The sequence below is a fragment of the Manis javanica genome, chromosome 18 (genome assembly GCF_040802235.1).
Source record: "Manis javanica isolate MJ-LG chromosome 18, MJ_LKY, whole genome shotgun sequence".
Lineage (NCBI taxonomy): Eukaryota > Metazoa > Chordata > Mammalia > Pholidota > Manidae > Manis > Manis javanica.
Window position 1 is genome coordinate 13,498,932 of NC_133173.1, and position 16,694 is coordinate 13,515,625.

The 16,694-nt window shown below is 40.1% G+C and overlaps 1 protein-coding gene across 2 annotated transcripts in view; it reads right to left on the reverse strand.

Moving 5' to 3' along the window:
• Positions 1 to 16,694, reverse strand: part of FAM169B (Protein) — an 88,534-nt gene that overhangs the window by 10,408 nt on the left and 61,432 nt on the right. For both annotated transcript variants that reach the window (XM_073227127.1, XM_073227126.1), the window contains exon 6: positions 1,055 to 1,237. In XM_073227127.1, coding sequence (XP_073083228.1) covers positions 1,055 to 1,237 — 183 coding nt within the window. The remainder of the gene's footprint in view (positions 1 to 1,054; positions 1,238 to 16,694) is intronic.

Sequence of the window (16,694 nt, forward strand, 5' to 3'; positions counted from 1 at the left end):
ATCAGAGCTTTCTGAACTTCCTCTGGCAAACATGCACAAGAATTTCTCTTCCAGATGTGTAAGGGGATGGTGATAGTCCATTCTGTGTGTCAGTGAGACTGGTCCAGGGGTGCCCAGATACCTGGTCCAACATTATTTTGGGTATGTCTGTGAAGGTATTTTTGGATGAGATGAACATTTGAACCAGTAGACTGAGTAAAGCAGATTGTTCTCCCTAATGTGGGTGGGCCTCATCCAATCAGTTGAAGACCTGAATATAGAATAAAAAGGCCAACCCCTTCCTACATATAAGAGGGAACTCCTCTCACCTGATGGATTCAGCTGGGACACTGGCCTTTGCCTGCCTTTGGACTTGAACCAAGACATCAGCTTTGCTTCAGGCTCAAGCCCATCAGCATTTGGACTGGAACTATACCATCAGTTCTGCTGAGTCTCCAGCTGGCTGACTGCAGATCACAGGACATCTCAGTCTCTGCATTGTGTGAGCCAACTCCTTATAATAAATCTCTGCTCTCTGGATATTGGTTTTGTTTCTCTGGAGAATCCTGACTGGGTCAGGGTCTTGCTAAGACAAGAACAGAAGTCGGGGGCATCTGTCTTCTACAGTAAGAGCTGCCAAGGTGCTCAGGGGCTCGGGGCATTCAGAGGTTGCCTTTGCACCCCAGCTGCCTTCCCTCCAGCTCCTGCACGCCTCTGAGGCATCTGGTTAAAAGGGCAATGTGATAAACTACAGCCTCCAGTGAGAGAGTGAAGCCGGCAGCAGTCGGAAGCATAGCGCCAGCTTTCTGGACTCAACTTCTCTCCAACGTTGTGTTGATTTATTTTTTTATTATTTTTTAATCCAATTATTTCTCAGGCTGGGAAAAGCTCGCCCCTTGTGATCAAGCACAAAGTCTTGTTTGTGCTGAAGCAAAGAGAGATTTCTCAGGAGGAAGAGAAGAGCCACGTGCACATCACAGTGCTGAGGGCTACAGGGAAGCTCCCTCCCCAGAATCACCAAAATGCACAGGTTATTCATCTCCGTCCCAGATGCTCCTGACACAGGTGCCTTTACCTTGGTACATAGCAGGAGAAACTGGCCAACTGACCCCCAGCGCCTCGTCCTCCTGGAATGTCTCACAGAAGTCCTGCAGCATGGCCGTGCCCAGGCCTTGGCGACGGTATCTCCTCCTGATGAACACGGTGTCAAAGACGGGCAGCAGGTAGCACACACCCACACCGTCACCACACAGGCTGCCTGCAGGGAAGCAAGAGGCATGCACTGTCCCCTGGGCTTGTGCTAACCTGCCAGTCCCTGTTACCACGTGGAAGCAGGGCCAGCTTCCCAAACTAAACCCGGGAGACACGAGAGCGTGTCTTTCCAAACCACCAGTCCTTCAGCTGAGAGCTCAGCCCCGTGTCATAAAGTGCTATGGGTGTGGCCACTAGACTATTGCACTGAAATGAAAAGCGAATCCAGGTGGCTGTGCAGAGCAAGGCCATTCGTGCACCCAGACTCCTCAGATCCCTCCCTCACTGTGCAGTTCACAGACCCTTGAAGCCAAAGGAGAGCGAGCATCTGGGCAAAGTTGAAGTTCTGCCTAAACACATCTCTAGGGCAGGGACTTGTTTCAGTAACTCTAACAAGGGCTCATGGTGTCCAATTAGGGTGAAGTGCATTTACCCCAAAGAGACTAAGATCTGTTTCCCATGAGCATCCGTGGCCTTGCTATAGCAGAGCAAGAGAGATGCCAGCTGGCAGTCCTCCCACTGGTCCACCCTGAACGAGCACCAACACCAGCAGAGATGCTATTTCTGCCATGGGAACTTGGGCTTGCAGACAGCCACCTCTGTTGTCACCCTAACCAAAATTTGCCACACAGAGCTGACTACAGAACCATCTTCACCCCAAACGGCACAGGTGCCTGGGCCCTGGGTGCAGTGTAGTCCAGGAAAATAAACATGTAGCATATTCAGCTTCTACTGGAAGAGGAAGTATTTTCCCCATCAAGATTCAGAAGGTGGGTGATTTCCCAAACAAACAAACAAAAAGAGGATTCCAATTCTAAGCAGCCAAACTGGACTGCAGAGATACAAACTCCTGCAGTGAACTATGTGCAGCAATAGCCACAATTACTCCCTTTCCCACATCCACACCCCTTTGCATGCGAATTTGAAGTTCCTCGCATCAAGAGCAGGGGTCTTTTCCCTTGCCTTCCACCTGGCTGCCCTGGTGACTCACTAGGAGGCTGGTGAAAGCGCACCAATTCTGAGCTGAGGCCTTGGAGGCTCCAGGGCCTCTCTAGTCTCCCTCAGATCCCTGCCACTCACCACAAGATCAAACCCCTGAGCCAGGCACCCCTGTGGTCCTAGCCAACATCGAGCAAGCCCAAGAAACAGCGCCACCTACCTGATGGGTAGGTGACAACAGACACGTAAGCCAGCCCAGGCTAGACTGGAAAACCACCCAGCTGAGCCCCACCCAAAGTGCCAGCCTAAAGAATGGTGAACTAAATAGTTGGTTTTGTGCCAAAATTGAATGAATAAATAAATAATCCATGACCAACAGGTAACAAACTCACTTGAGATGCTTATTATAAAATATGTGGATTTCACCCTCAATATGCCTGAAATGACAGGACCAACTGGACTGGAATGATACAACTCCCAACTCTTAATAGACAATGAGCGCGACATTCCCCAAATGGCGAGGTCTTCCAAAGCTGAGGTTTAAAATTAAAAAAAGATACGATTCCATTAACAAGAGCATTAAAAAGAGGTAAATACCTAGGAATATATTTAATAAGAGAAGCACAAGCCTTGAATATGGAAAACTGAAATGCTGTTGAGGGAAGTTAGAGAGAGGATCTAAATAAAGGAAGAGAAATTCCATGTTCACGAACTGACTTAATACTGTTAAGATGGCAATTCTTCCCAAACTGATCTGTAAATGCAACACTAGCCCTGAAAAAAAAAATCCCACCAGGTGTTTTTGTGGAAATTGATAAGTGGATTCTGAAGTTTATGTGAGATGCAAAGTCTCCAGAACAAGCAAAACAGTTTCAAAAAAGGAGCAAAGTTGGAAGTTTCACACAACACAATTCCAAAGCTTCTTACAAAATCAAGGTAATCAGCGCAGGCATACAGACCAATGGAACAAAATTTAGAGCCAGAAATAAACTCTCATGCTTTGAATTTCAACTAGAGTGCCAAGGCAATTCAGTGGAGAAAAGACGATCTCTTCAACGAAGATAAAGAGTGACTGGACATCCATAGCAACAATTTTAAAAGAATAAGAAGCTGCAACAGAATAGAGCCTAGAATGAGACCTACACAAATATAGTCAACTGACCGACCTTTGACAAAGGAACAAAGCAAACTTAATGGGTAAAGGACAGTCTTTCAACAAATGGTGTTGGAACAGCTGTATATCCTCATGCAAAAAAATGAGTTTAGACACAGACCTTTAACCCTACACAAAATTTAACTAAAAATGGATTATAGACATAATGTAAAATGCACAACTGCCAAACTCGTGGAAGATGACACAGGAGAAATTCTAGATGACCTTGGGTTTAGTGATAAATTTTTACATACAGCAAAGGCACGATCCCTGAAAGAAAAAATTGATAAGCTGAATTTCATTAAAATGTTCTGTTCTGTGAAAGACACTATCAAGAGAATGAGAAGACAAGCCACAAACTAGGAAAAAAATATTTGCAAAAGACATAATGGAGAAAGGACTGTTACCCAAAATATACAAAGAATTCTTAAAACTCAACAGTAAGAAAACAAAATAACTTGATTGAAAAGTGGGCCAGACTTTAACAGATACCTCAACAAATAAGCTATACAGAAGGCAAATAAGCATGTCAAAAAATGCTCCACAGTATGTGTCATCAGGTAAAAAAGCAAATTAAACAACAATGAGATATCACCAAACACCTATGAGAATAACCAAAATCCAGAACACTGTCTACACCAAATGCTGGCAAGGATAATGGAGCAATAGGAACTCCCATTCATTGTTGGTAAGAATTCAAGTTAGTATAGCAAATCTGAATGATAGTTTGGTGGGTTCCTATTAAAACTGAACATACTCTTACCATACAACCCATCAATTGTGCTGCTTGATATTTACCCAAAGGAGTTGAAAAATTATGTCCACTCAAACTTGTCCTGCATACAAGTTGGACACTTATCTCACATTATATGTAAAAATTAATTCAAGATAGATCTAAACATGAGAGTTAAAATCATATGTTTTTAGAAGAAAGCATAGAAGAAAATCTTCACAACCTTGGATTAGGCAGAGTTCTTAGAAAACCAAAAACATAATCACTTGACAAATCTAACTTCATCAAAACTAACTTTTGTGCTCCAAAAGACACCCTAAGACAATGAAAAGCCAAGCCAGACTGTAAGAAAATGTTTACAAATCACATTTCTGATAAAAGATATATCCAGAATACATAAAGAACTCTGATCATTCAATAAAAAGAAAACCAATTAAAAACAGACACATTATCTGAACAAACATTTCTTCAAAGAAGACCTACAAATGATTAAAAATCAATGAAAATATACTCAACATCATTAGTCATTGCGAAAGCAGATTAAAACCACAATGAAAGGCTACTTTTGACCTACTAAAATGGCTACTATCACAAAGACAAGCAGTAATAAATGTTGACAAAATGTGGAGAAATTGAAAGTAAATGAAATTAAAATACACTGCTGATGTGAATGTGTAATGGCACAGCCACTTTATCAAATAATTTGGCAGTTTCTTAAAAAGTTAAAACATGGGAGATGGGATTAAAGATGGCGGCATGAGAGGAGAGACAGAGGCTTCCTCCTAAAACTGGATACAATTAAAAAATTTAATTGGTGCAACTAATCCTGAGAGAGCAACAGGAAAGCAGACGGCACCAGACTGCACACACCTGGAGAAAAGAGCAGACCTCAGCGAAGGGGGTAACGTACCGGAGCTGTGGCTCTGCGGGACCCGAGCCCCTCTCCCTCCCCAGCTCACCGGCAGGAGGAAGACAAACAGAGTAGGGAGGGTGGAAGGCCTGGGACTGCTGAATACCCAGCTCTGGAGATCTGCGCTGGGAGCACAAACCTACATCTCATGGTGCTTTCATGAGACTCACGTGACTACCGGGTTGGAAAGTTAATACAGGCAGAGTTCCTGGGGAGACTGGGATTCCGGCTGCTTGTGGGAAGCAGGGATCCATATATGGCTGCTCTGGGACAAAAACTTATACCTGTGTGACCGGCCCACTGGCTCAGGCAGTGGAGACACACAGCAGCCAGGAGGCGGGGAACAGCTCTTTCCTACCCCCAGGCACCAGTACCGCTCCCCTGTGACCCCCGATATTGCTTCAGGGGCTCAGCAGCTCCAGAATAGAGCTTCTGGACACTAGAGGGCACCATATACAAACATGAAACACCAAAGGAACCTTGTTCAGAGTAAAATTGTTAATACAACTCCCGAGAAAGATTTAAATGATATGGACCTCATGACTCTTCCTGAAAGGGAGTTCAAAATAAAAATAATCAACATCCTAATGGAGGTACAGAAAGACATCCAAGAACTCAGGAAGAAATTCAGGTCAGAGATCCAATCATTAAAAAACACGATGGAGGGTATTAAAAGCAGGTTGGATACGGTGGAGGAGACAATAAATGAAATAGAAACTAGAAAAGAGGAATACAAAGAAGCTGAGGCACAGAGAAAAAAGGATCTCTAAAAATGAAAGAATATTGAGAGAACTGTCTGACCAATCCAAGTAGAACAATATTCGCATTATAGGGATACCAGAAGAAGAAGAGAGAGAGAAAGGGATAGAAAGTGTCTTTGAGGAGGTAGTTGCTGAAAACTTCCCCAATCTGGGGAAGGACATAGTCTGTCAGGCCATGGAGATCCACAGATCCCCCAACACAAGGGATCCAAGGAAGACAACAGCAAGACACATAGTAATTAAAATGGGAAAGACCAAGGATAAGGACAGACTGTTAAAAGCAGCCAGAGGCAGAAATAAGATCACATACAAAGGATAGCCCATCAGACTAACACCAGACTTCTCAGCAGAAGCCTTACAGGCCAGAAGGGAGTGGCATAATGTATTAAATGCCATGAAGCAAAAGGGCCTGGAACCAAGATTACGTTATCCAGCAAGATTATCATTTAAATTTGAAGGAGGGATTAAACAATTTCCAGATAAGCAAAAGCTGAGAGAGTTTACCTCCCACAAAATATCTCTGCAGTCTATTTTGGAGGGACTGCTATAGATGGAGGTGTTCCTAGGGTTGGATAGCTGTCACTAGAGGTAGTAAAATCATGGTAGGGAGGGTGGAGCAGCTGATTGCGAGGCAAATGCAAAATTAAATTGACTATCCCCAAAGTCAATCAAGGGATAGACAACAAGTACAGAATTAGATACCTAATATATAAAGAATGAAGGAGGAAGAAAAAGGAGGAGAAATAGAAAAGAACCTTTAGATTGTGTTTGTAACAGCATACTAAGTGAGTTAAGTTAGACTCTTAGATAGTAAGGAAAGTAATCTGGAACCTTTGGTAACCACGAATCTAAAGCCTGAAATGGCAGTAAGTACATACCTATCGATAATCACCCTAAACGTAAATGGACTGAATGCACCAATCAAAAGACATAGAGCCAGTGAATGGATAAAAAAACAAGACCCATCTATATGCTGCTTACAAGAGACTCACCTCAAACCCAAAGACATGCACAGACTAAAAGTCAAGGCATGGAAAAGGATATTTCATGCAAACAATAGGGAGAAAAAAGCAGGTGTTGCAGTACTAGTATCAGACAAAATAGACTTCAAAACAAAGAAAGTAACAAGAGATAAAGAAGGACATTATGTAATGATAAAGGGCTCAGTCCAACAAGAGGATATAACCATTATAAATATATATGCACCCAACACAGGAGCACCAGCATATGTGAAACAAATACTAACAGAACTAAAGGAAGAAAAAGACTGCAATGCATTCATTTTAGGAGACTTCAACACACCATTCACTCCAAAGGACAGATCCACCAGACAGAAAATAAGTAAGGACACAGAGGCACTAAACAACACACTAGAACAGATGGACCTAATAGACATCTATAGAACTCTACACCCAAAAGCAACAGGATACACATTCTTCTCAAGTGCACATGGAACATTCTCCAGAATAGACTACATACTAGGCCACAAAAAGAGCCTCAGTAAATTCCAAAAGATTGAAATCCTACCAACCAACTTTTCAGACCACAAAGGTATAAAACTAGAAATAAATTGTACCAAGAAAGCAAAAAGGCTCACAAATACATGGAGGCTTAATAGTCAATGGATCTAGACGCTTCTAAATAGTCAACAGATCAATGAGTAAATTAAAATGGAGATCCAGCCATATATGGAAATAAATGACAACAATAGCACAAAGCCCCAACTTCTGTGGGACGCAGTGAAAGCAGTTTTAAGAGGAAAGTATATAGTAATCCAGGCATATTTAAAGAAGGAAGAACAAACCCAAATGAATAGTCTAACGTCACAATTATCAAAATTGGAAAAAGAAGAACAAGTGAGGCCTAAAGTCAGCAGAAGGAAGGACATAATAAAGATCAAAGAAGAAATAAATAAAATTGAGAAGAATAAAACAATAGAAAAAATCAATGAAACCAAGAGCTGGTTCTTTGAGAAAATATATAAGCCTATAGCCAGACTTATTAAGAGAAAAAGAGAATCAACACAAATCAACAGAATCAAAAATGAGAAAGGAAACATCACAACGGACCCAACAGAAATACAAAGAATTATTAGAGACTACTATGAAAACCTATATGCTAACAAGCTGGAAAACCTAGAAGAAATGGACAACTTCCTAGAAAAATACAACCTTCTAAAAGTGACCAAGGAAGAAACACAAAATCTAAACAAACCAATTATCAGCAAAGAAATTGAAGCAGTAATAAAAAAACTACCCAAGAAAAAAACACCCGGGCCAGATGGATTTACCTCGGAATTTTATCAGACATACAGAGAAGATCTAATACCCATTCTCCTTAAAGTTTTCCAAAAAACAGAAGAGGAGGGAATACTCCCAAACTCATTCTATGAAGCCAACATCACCCTAATACCAAAAGCAGGCAAAGACCCCACCAAAAAAGAAAATTACAGACCAATATCCCTGATGAACGTAGATGCAAAAATACTCAATAAAATATTAGCAAACTGAATTCAAAAATATATCAAAACTATTATACACCATGACCAAGTGGGATTCATCCCAGGGATGCAAGGATGGTACAACATTAGAAAATCCATCAACATCATCCACCACATCAACAAAAAGAAAGACAAAAACCACATGATCATCTCCATAGATGCTGAAAAAGCATTCGACAAAATTCAACATCCATTCATGATAAAAACTCTCAGCAAAATGGGTATAGAGGGCAAGTGCCTCAACATAATAAAGGCCATATACGATAAACCCACACCTAACATCATACTGAACAGCGAGAAGCTGAAAGCTTTTCCTCTGAGATCAGGAACAAGACAGGGATGCCCACTCTCCCCACTGTTATTTAACGTAGTATTGGAGGTCCTAGCCACAGCAATTAGACAAAACAAAGAAATACAAGGAATCCAGATTGGTAAAGAAGAAGTTAAACTGTCACTATTTGCAGAAGACATGATATTGTACATAAAAAACCCTAAAGACTCCACTCCAAAACTACTAGAACTGATATTGGAATACAGCAAAGTTGCAGGATACAAAATTAACACAGAAATCTGTGGCTTTTATATACACTAACAATGAACCAATAGAAAGAGAAATCAGGAAAACAACTGCATTCACAATTGCATCAAAAAGAATAAAATACCTAGGAATAAACCTAACCAAAGAAGTGAAAGACCTATACCCTGAAAACTACAAGACACTCTTAAGAGAAATTAAAGGGGACACTAACAAATGGAAACTCATCCCATGCTCGTGGCTAGGAAGAATTAATATCGTCAAAATGGCCATTCTGCCCAAAGCAATATACAGATTTGATGCAATCCCTATCAAATTACCAGCAACATTCTTCAATGAACTGGAACAAATAGTTCAAAAATTCATATGGAAACACCAAAGACCCCAAATAGCCAAAGCAATCCTGAGAAGGAAGAATAAAGTGGGGGGATCTCGCTCCCCAACTTCAAGCTCTACTGCAAAGCCATAGTAATCAAGACAATTTGGTATGGTACTAGCACAAGAACAGAGCCACAGACCAGTGGAATAAATTAGAGACTCTAGACATTAACCCAAACATATATGGTCAATTAATATTTGATAAAGGAGCCATGGACATACAATGGGGAAATGACAGTCTCTTCAACAGATGGTGCTGGCAAAACTGGACAGCTACATGTAGGAGAATGAAACTGGACCATTGTCTAACCCCATACACAAAAGTAAATTCGAAATGGATCAAAGACCTGAATGTAAGTCATGAAACCATAAAACTCTTAGAAAAAAACATAGGCAAAAATCTCTTGGACATAAACATGAGTGACTTCTTTATGAATATATCTCCCTGGGCAAGGAAAACAAAAGCAAAAATGAACAAGTGGGACTATATCAAACTAAAAAGCTTCTGTACAGCAAAGGACACCATCAATAGAACAAAAAGGTACCCTACAGTATGGGAGAATATATTCATAAATGGCAGATCCAATAAAGGCTGGACATCCAAAATATATAAAGAGCTCATGCACCTCAACAAACAAAAAGCAAATAATCCAATTAAAAAATGGGCAGAGGAGCTGAACAGATAGTTCTCCAAAGAAGAAATTCAGATGGCCAACAGACACATGAAAAGATGCTCCACATCACTAGTTATCAGAGAAATGCAAATTAAAACCACAATGAGATATCACCTCACACCAGTAAGGATGGCCACCATCCAAAAGACAAACAACAACAAATGTTGGTGAGGTTGCGGAGAAAGGGGAACCCTCCTACACTGCTGGTGGGAATGTACATTAGTTCAACCATTGTGGAAAGCAATATGGAGGTTCCTCAAAATGCTCAAAATAGACTTACATTTGACCCAGGAATTCCTCTTCTAGCAATGTACCCCAAGGATGCAGCACTCCAGTTTTAAAAAGACAGATGCACCCCTATGTTTATCACAGCACTATTTACAATAGCCAAGAAATAGAAGCAACCTACGTGTCCATCAGTAGATGAATGAATAAAGATGTGGTACATATACACAATGGAATATTATTCAGCCATAAGAAGAAAACAAATCCTACCATTTGCAACAACATGGATGGAGCTGGAGGGTGTGAAATAAGCCAAGCGGAGAAAGACAAATACCAAATGATTTCACTCATCTGTGGAGTATAAGAACAAAAGAAAAACTGAAGGAACAAAACAGCAGCAGAATCACAGAACCCAAGAATAGAGTAACAGTTACCAAAGGGAAAGATACTGGGAAGAATGGAAGGGTAGGAAGGGATAAGGGTGGGGAAGAAGAAAGGGGGTATTATGATTAGCATACATAATGTGGGGGGTGGGGGAAAGGGGAGAGCTTTGCAACACAGAGAAGGCATGTACTGATTCTACAAAATGTTACTATGCTGATGGACAGTGACTGTAATGGGGTTTGTGGGGGGGACTTGGGGTAGGGGAGAGCCTAGTAAACATAATGGTTCTTCATGTAATTGTAGATTAATGATAACAAAATAAAATAAATAAAAAAGTTAAAACATATGCTCACTAAATGACCCGCCAATTCTATTTCCAGGAACCCATCCAAGAGACATGACAACACATGTCCATGCAAAGACATGTATAGGAATGTTTATAGCAGCATTATTCATAACAGCCAAGAAGTGGAAACCACACTACTAAATATATAAACAAAATGTGGTATATTCATACCATGGAATATTACTCAGCAATAAAAAGGAATGAAATACTAATATATGCTACAATTTGGATGAACCTCGAAAACACCATGCTAAATGAAAGAAGCCAGATGGAAAAGACCACCACATATATCATTCCATTTACAGGAAATGCAAATTGAAAGAGATAGAGAGCAGATCAGTGTTTGCCTAGAGCTGGGATGGAAACAGAGATTGACAGCAAATAGGCAGCATTTGGGGAAGAGAGAAGTATCCAAGATCTGGATTGTGGCAATGTTACACAACTCTGCATTTTCTTAAAAAGCATTGGACAGTACATTTACAATTGGCAGATTTTATGGGATATAAGATTATCCCTCAGTAAAACTGATTCTTAAGAGATATAATGAAAAAAAGATACAGTGAGTTATATTAAAATTGTATTAAAAAGACAATCAAGAGTAGAAAAGAAAAACAGTCCCTTTGCAGTGAAGAAACCTGGCAGACTCCCTTGAGGGATCAGGGTGAACCTCACCAATAGTGATGTTGGCAACATACACCCCTACATAAGATGAGCGCATGTGAGAACACTTCACCTTCCCCCAAACCCAGGCCCCAGTCTGATCATGAGAAAATATCAAAGGGACAAACCAAATAAAGGGAACTTCCATAAACCTCCTGACCAGCGCTCTTCCAGAACATGAAAGACAAGAGAAACCAAGAAATGGTCACAGAATGGAGGAGGAGACTATGGAAACCTCAATAGCAAATGGGACGTAGTATCCAGATCAGATCCTAGAGAAAAGAAGGACATCACTGGAGAATTTCCAATGGCAGTTTTTTTATTTTGATCTTGTACTATGGTCATATATTAAGTAACATTAGGGGAAGGTGGATTAAGGGCGTAAGAGGAACTCTCTATATCATCTTTCTAACTCTTCTGTAAATCTAAAATTATTTCAAAGTAGAAAGCTGGGAGTTGGGGTGGGAAGAAATGAAAGCACCCCACCAGCCCTTTCCAAAGGCTGATCATACTTTGAGATTAGTCGGATAAAATCCGTTTTGTGACATCAATTCCCAAAGTGAAGGAATGGGATTTTTAATAAGAATATTAATTAAGTGCAATAAGAATATTACAACCTGATTGTGAACAGGGAAATAAGCTGGTTGTGTGAAAATAGACTCTCCACTCATAATAAGAAGGTAGAGTCCAACGGAATCATGCTACATAGCATGGAATGGTCTGGTAGGAACCTTAGCAATGATCTCATCCATTCTACCCATTTTATAGACAGGGCAGCTGAGAGTCAGGAAGACTAAAAATACAGAGAACCCAGGACTTGGCTCCCTTTGGTCAGCAATGATGACCTACTGCTCTCATCAGCTCACAGGGAGTCTGCTAATCCCAGAGCAAATTCAGACCAACCTCTGCTACCAAAGGAGCTGGTGGCAGAATTGAGACAAGAACCAAGACCTTCTGGTGCCCTTTCTCTTTCTTTCTTCTGCTTCGTATCAAAATCACCTTCCATGACTACACACGTTGTCTATACCTAAGGACACTTAGAAGAGCCAGGCATATTCCAGAGGTACACAATCCAAAATCAGAATAAAGTTGCTGTCCCTCAGGTAGATTTAAATATCCAGAAAGCCTTTGTTACCTAAGAATACTTGGCCTTGGAGAAAAAGAACTTGGGGACAGATCCATGGAAACCACAATTCATAGTAAATTGCGGGGGTCAACAAAAAGATAAGGTGAAACACAAACCAGTCATAATGTTCAACCTGAGACACCATAGCAGAATGAACTGATCAACCTCAGTAGGATGAGATCATTTTAATCAAAAATGCTGACAGTAGAAAATAAGAAAAGCTGAAAATTTACAAGCCACGCACCAGAATTTAAAAGACTGAAAAAGAACAGAAGAAACCCAAAGAAAGGAAAGGAAAGGAGACAAGAAGGATAGAAATTAGCAAAATAGGAAACAAAGATACAACATAAAGGATTTTTTACAACATAAAGGATTTTTTAAAAATTCAGGAGTTGCTAAATTAAGAAAGAATGAAGGCCCAATACATAAAGCATATTAGGAATTAAAACAAAGCCACCACTATAGATGTAGCAGCAAGTTTTTAAAAAGAAAATACAATAAATAGGCCAATAAATCTGAAAACAAGTGAAAAGGGCAAACTCCTAGGATAATACAACCCAAGGAAAAACAGAAAGACTAAATTTTCCTATGAGCATTGAAACACAGAATCAGTAATTTAAACCCCACCCACACTGAGCACACAAGGCCAGGTAACTTTAGAAAGAAGTTCTACCAACCTTCCCAGGAAAGCCTTCCAGAGAGTAGAAAGAGAGGGAGTATTCTCCAACTTAGTCTATGAGTACAGGGTAACCTTTTAAGAAAAAAGGGAAAAAAGTCAAGCATAGGAAAAATAGGTAACTAATAAGAATTTGTGAACATAAGACGAAAAATTTAAACCAATTTAACACACTGAGTTCACAAGATACACAAAGTTAATTTAGACCACCATAAGGGCTGGTTTCTCTGCTCACTACCCTGCCTGTTCTGGAGGAGATACATATGATCAGTAAGGGCTCTGCCATGAAACCATGACCAGGGGCGTTAACTAACACCACACATCATAAGAGGGCTTCACCTTCAGCAGGCTGGGCAGACCTGAAGAAGGAACCTCCAAGACAAGACAAAGCCCACCAAAGAGTAAAGAATGTGAGGCCAACAGCCTCTTAACAACATGCGTCCCAACAAAACAAGGCAAAGACAAAGAGGGTTACTTCATGAAACGATGAGTGAATTCTTAGAATACCTAAGACGGAATTCACAGATGGTGCACGATGGGGAAGAGCCAGAAAGGACTGGAAGAAATGGTGCCTGCTTCAAAAAGAGATTTCTCAGGAAGGACAAAGATATAAAAGGCAAATGGCAAGACAAATGCCAAGGTGTATGTCCACTGCCCGGCTATTTTTGAGAATCAAGACTGGGCACCAAGGAAGTTACATTGTGGGTCCACCAAGCACAAATAACCAAGTGCCCAAAGGCAGCCCAACTGTTGGTGCATCTTTTTTTGCAAAGGTACATTTGTGAGGCTATGGGGCCCCTGTCCAGGTGTGTCCCATTAATCCCAAAAGATAATATGCTGAATGGTGGCTGCTGCATACACTTGGCTCTGTGGAGCATTTTAGGAGTCACTGCTCTAAAAATAAAAATTCAGTTAAGTTGCTAATCCAAGAGATTAAGTTCAGACTATAAAGATATTTGGATATGCTGAAACCATGGAAACCCAAAACAGAAATAGCTAAAAGTGTTAACTTTTGTTAACCGTTAGCACTATCTTTTTGTTACAATTACACTATGTGCCTGTAGTAAGTCCACTCCACAAGGTTAGAACCACACTCCAGTCAACCTGGGACAGTTGTGCTTCTACTGAAGATACCAGCAAATGGTCCAGAATTCTGCCCTCTAAGGAACACTGCTAACACCAATCTAGATAAAACATTTATTTTTTTAAGTATGAGACATTTAAATTGTGTTCTCTGTAACTGTGGCTGGCAAATTTTTTCTGTAAGGGCCAGATAGAAAATATTTTAGGCTTTGGGGGCAACCACTCAACTCTGCAATTCATAGTACAAAATCAGCCATAGATAAAACTAATGACCATGGCTGTGTGCCAATAAAACTTTATTTACAAAAACAATTGATGGGTAGAATTTGGCCTATCGGCCATAGCTGCCAACACTTACTCCAGAAAAACATCACCTTTAACAGATAAGACTAAGTGTTTATAATACCAATTTACAATAACCATCCTTTCTCAAAAACAACTGAAAATAATACATTACCATGAACCACCCCAAAATAAGATACATTTTGAGATAAGATTTAGTTATATTGTTTTTTCTTCCAGAAGTTTCATTTCTTTCTATATATTTTACTAAAATAACAGGAATTTACTTGTCAGATGCCATAAAATTTATTTTCAAAATACTGATGAAAAACTTATTTGCCTAAAGAAAATACCCTTGGCCAAGTTGGATTTATCCCAGGTTTCCCCAGGTTGTTTAACATAAGAAAATCTGTATCAGGAACTCACCTCATTGGTAAACTACAGGAGAAAGAACTGCTTCAATGCAACATTACACTGGACCCTGCACATTATCCAGTCCATAAGGCATAGGACACGGAAAATTTTTCAAAGCAAAAGAAACTACTAACATTATAGAATTAGAGAGTTTAGCAAGGCTAACAGACATAAGATCAGTATGTAAAAATTGATGGCATTCCTATGTACTAGCAACAGTTAGAAAATAGACTTTACAATAACATTATTTCACAGCCACCAGATCAGCAACCACGAAAAAGCTGGACAACACCAAGTGTTGACAAAGACGTGGAGCAACATTCATCTTCTGCCAGTGGGAGTGTAAGTGCAGCTATCTTGGAAAATGGCTGCGCATCACCCAGGGGGCCGAGTGTGTGCTTTGGCTATAGCTGGTACTTCACTTCTAAGCACATACCCTAGATCAATGTTTCTCAAATGTTTTCTCATCATCACCAATCTAAGGAGGCTTTTTTTTTTTTTTGAGAGGGCATCTCTCATAGTTATTGATCAAATGGTTGTTAACAACAATAAAATTCTGTATAGGGGAGTCAATGCTCAATGCACAATCATTAATCCACCCCAAGCCTAATTCTTGTCAGTCTCCAATCTTCTGAAGCATAACAAACAAGTTCTTACATGGTGAACAAGTTCTTACATGGTGAACAGTACAAGGGCAGTCATCACAGAAACTTTCAGTTTTGATCACATATTATGAACTATAAACAATCAGGTCAAATATGAATATTCGTTTGATTTTTATACTTGATTTATATGTGAATCCCACATTTCTCCCTTATTATTATTATTATTATTTTTAATAAAATGCTGAAGTGGTAGGCAGATGCAAGATAAAGGTAGAAAACATGTTTTAGTGTTGTAAGAGAGCAAATGTAGATGATCAGGTGTGTGCCTGTAGACTAAGTGTTAATCCAAGCTAGACAAGGGTGATAAAATATCCATGGATGCAGAAGATTTCTCTCAAAACAGTGGGGGGGGGGATCAGGTTCTAAGCCTCACCTCTGTTGATCCCCAATTTCTCACCTGATGGCCCCCCTGCAACTGTGCCTGTCTTAGGTTGTTCCTCCCTTGAGGAATCTTACCCGTCTCTGGCTAACCAGTCATCTTCCAGGACCATACAGGGAAATGTAAAGTTGGTAAGTGAGAGAGAGGCAATATTGTTTGAAAAGCTTAGCTTTTTACTTCTTTTCAGATTTATGCCCTGTGGCTTTTATGCCCAGTATTTGTCTTGACATATCCTTACCTCTTGGAAGAATTATGATAGTCGGTAGTTCGATATGAGGCACGAATTCTATTTAAGGGGTGTAATTAGGAAGGAAGAAGAAAAGCTATAGAGGTAGCAGATGGAAGATAACATGGGAAGATTGATTATTTCTTTGACATATCTTCTTGTAGAGTAACTTAAGCATGTATAGGTTTTAAACTACTAACTAAATTGCACACACACATTAACATAATAGGGATACAGTTACATAACCAAAGCAGACCTATATTTACCAGCCATCTCCAGTGAAACCAAGAAAACCAGTTAGGCACCTTAGGCATTTGTGAAAACTTATCTATGATATGATGGATATTGTCCAACTGAACTTGAACAGTCTGAGAGAAATCAGACAAATTAAAACAACCCATTCCTGGGAACTGTT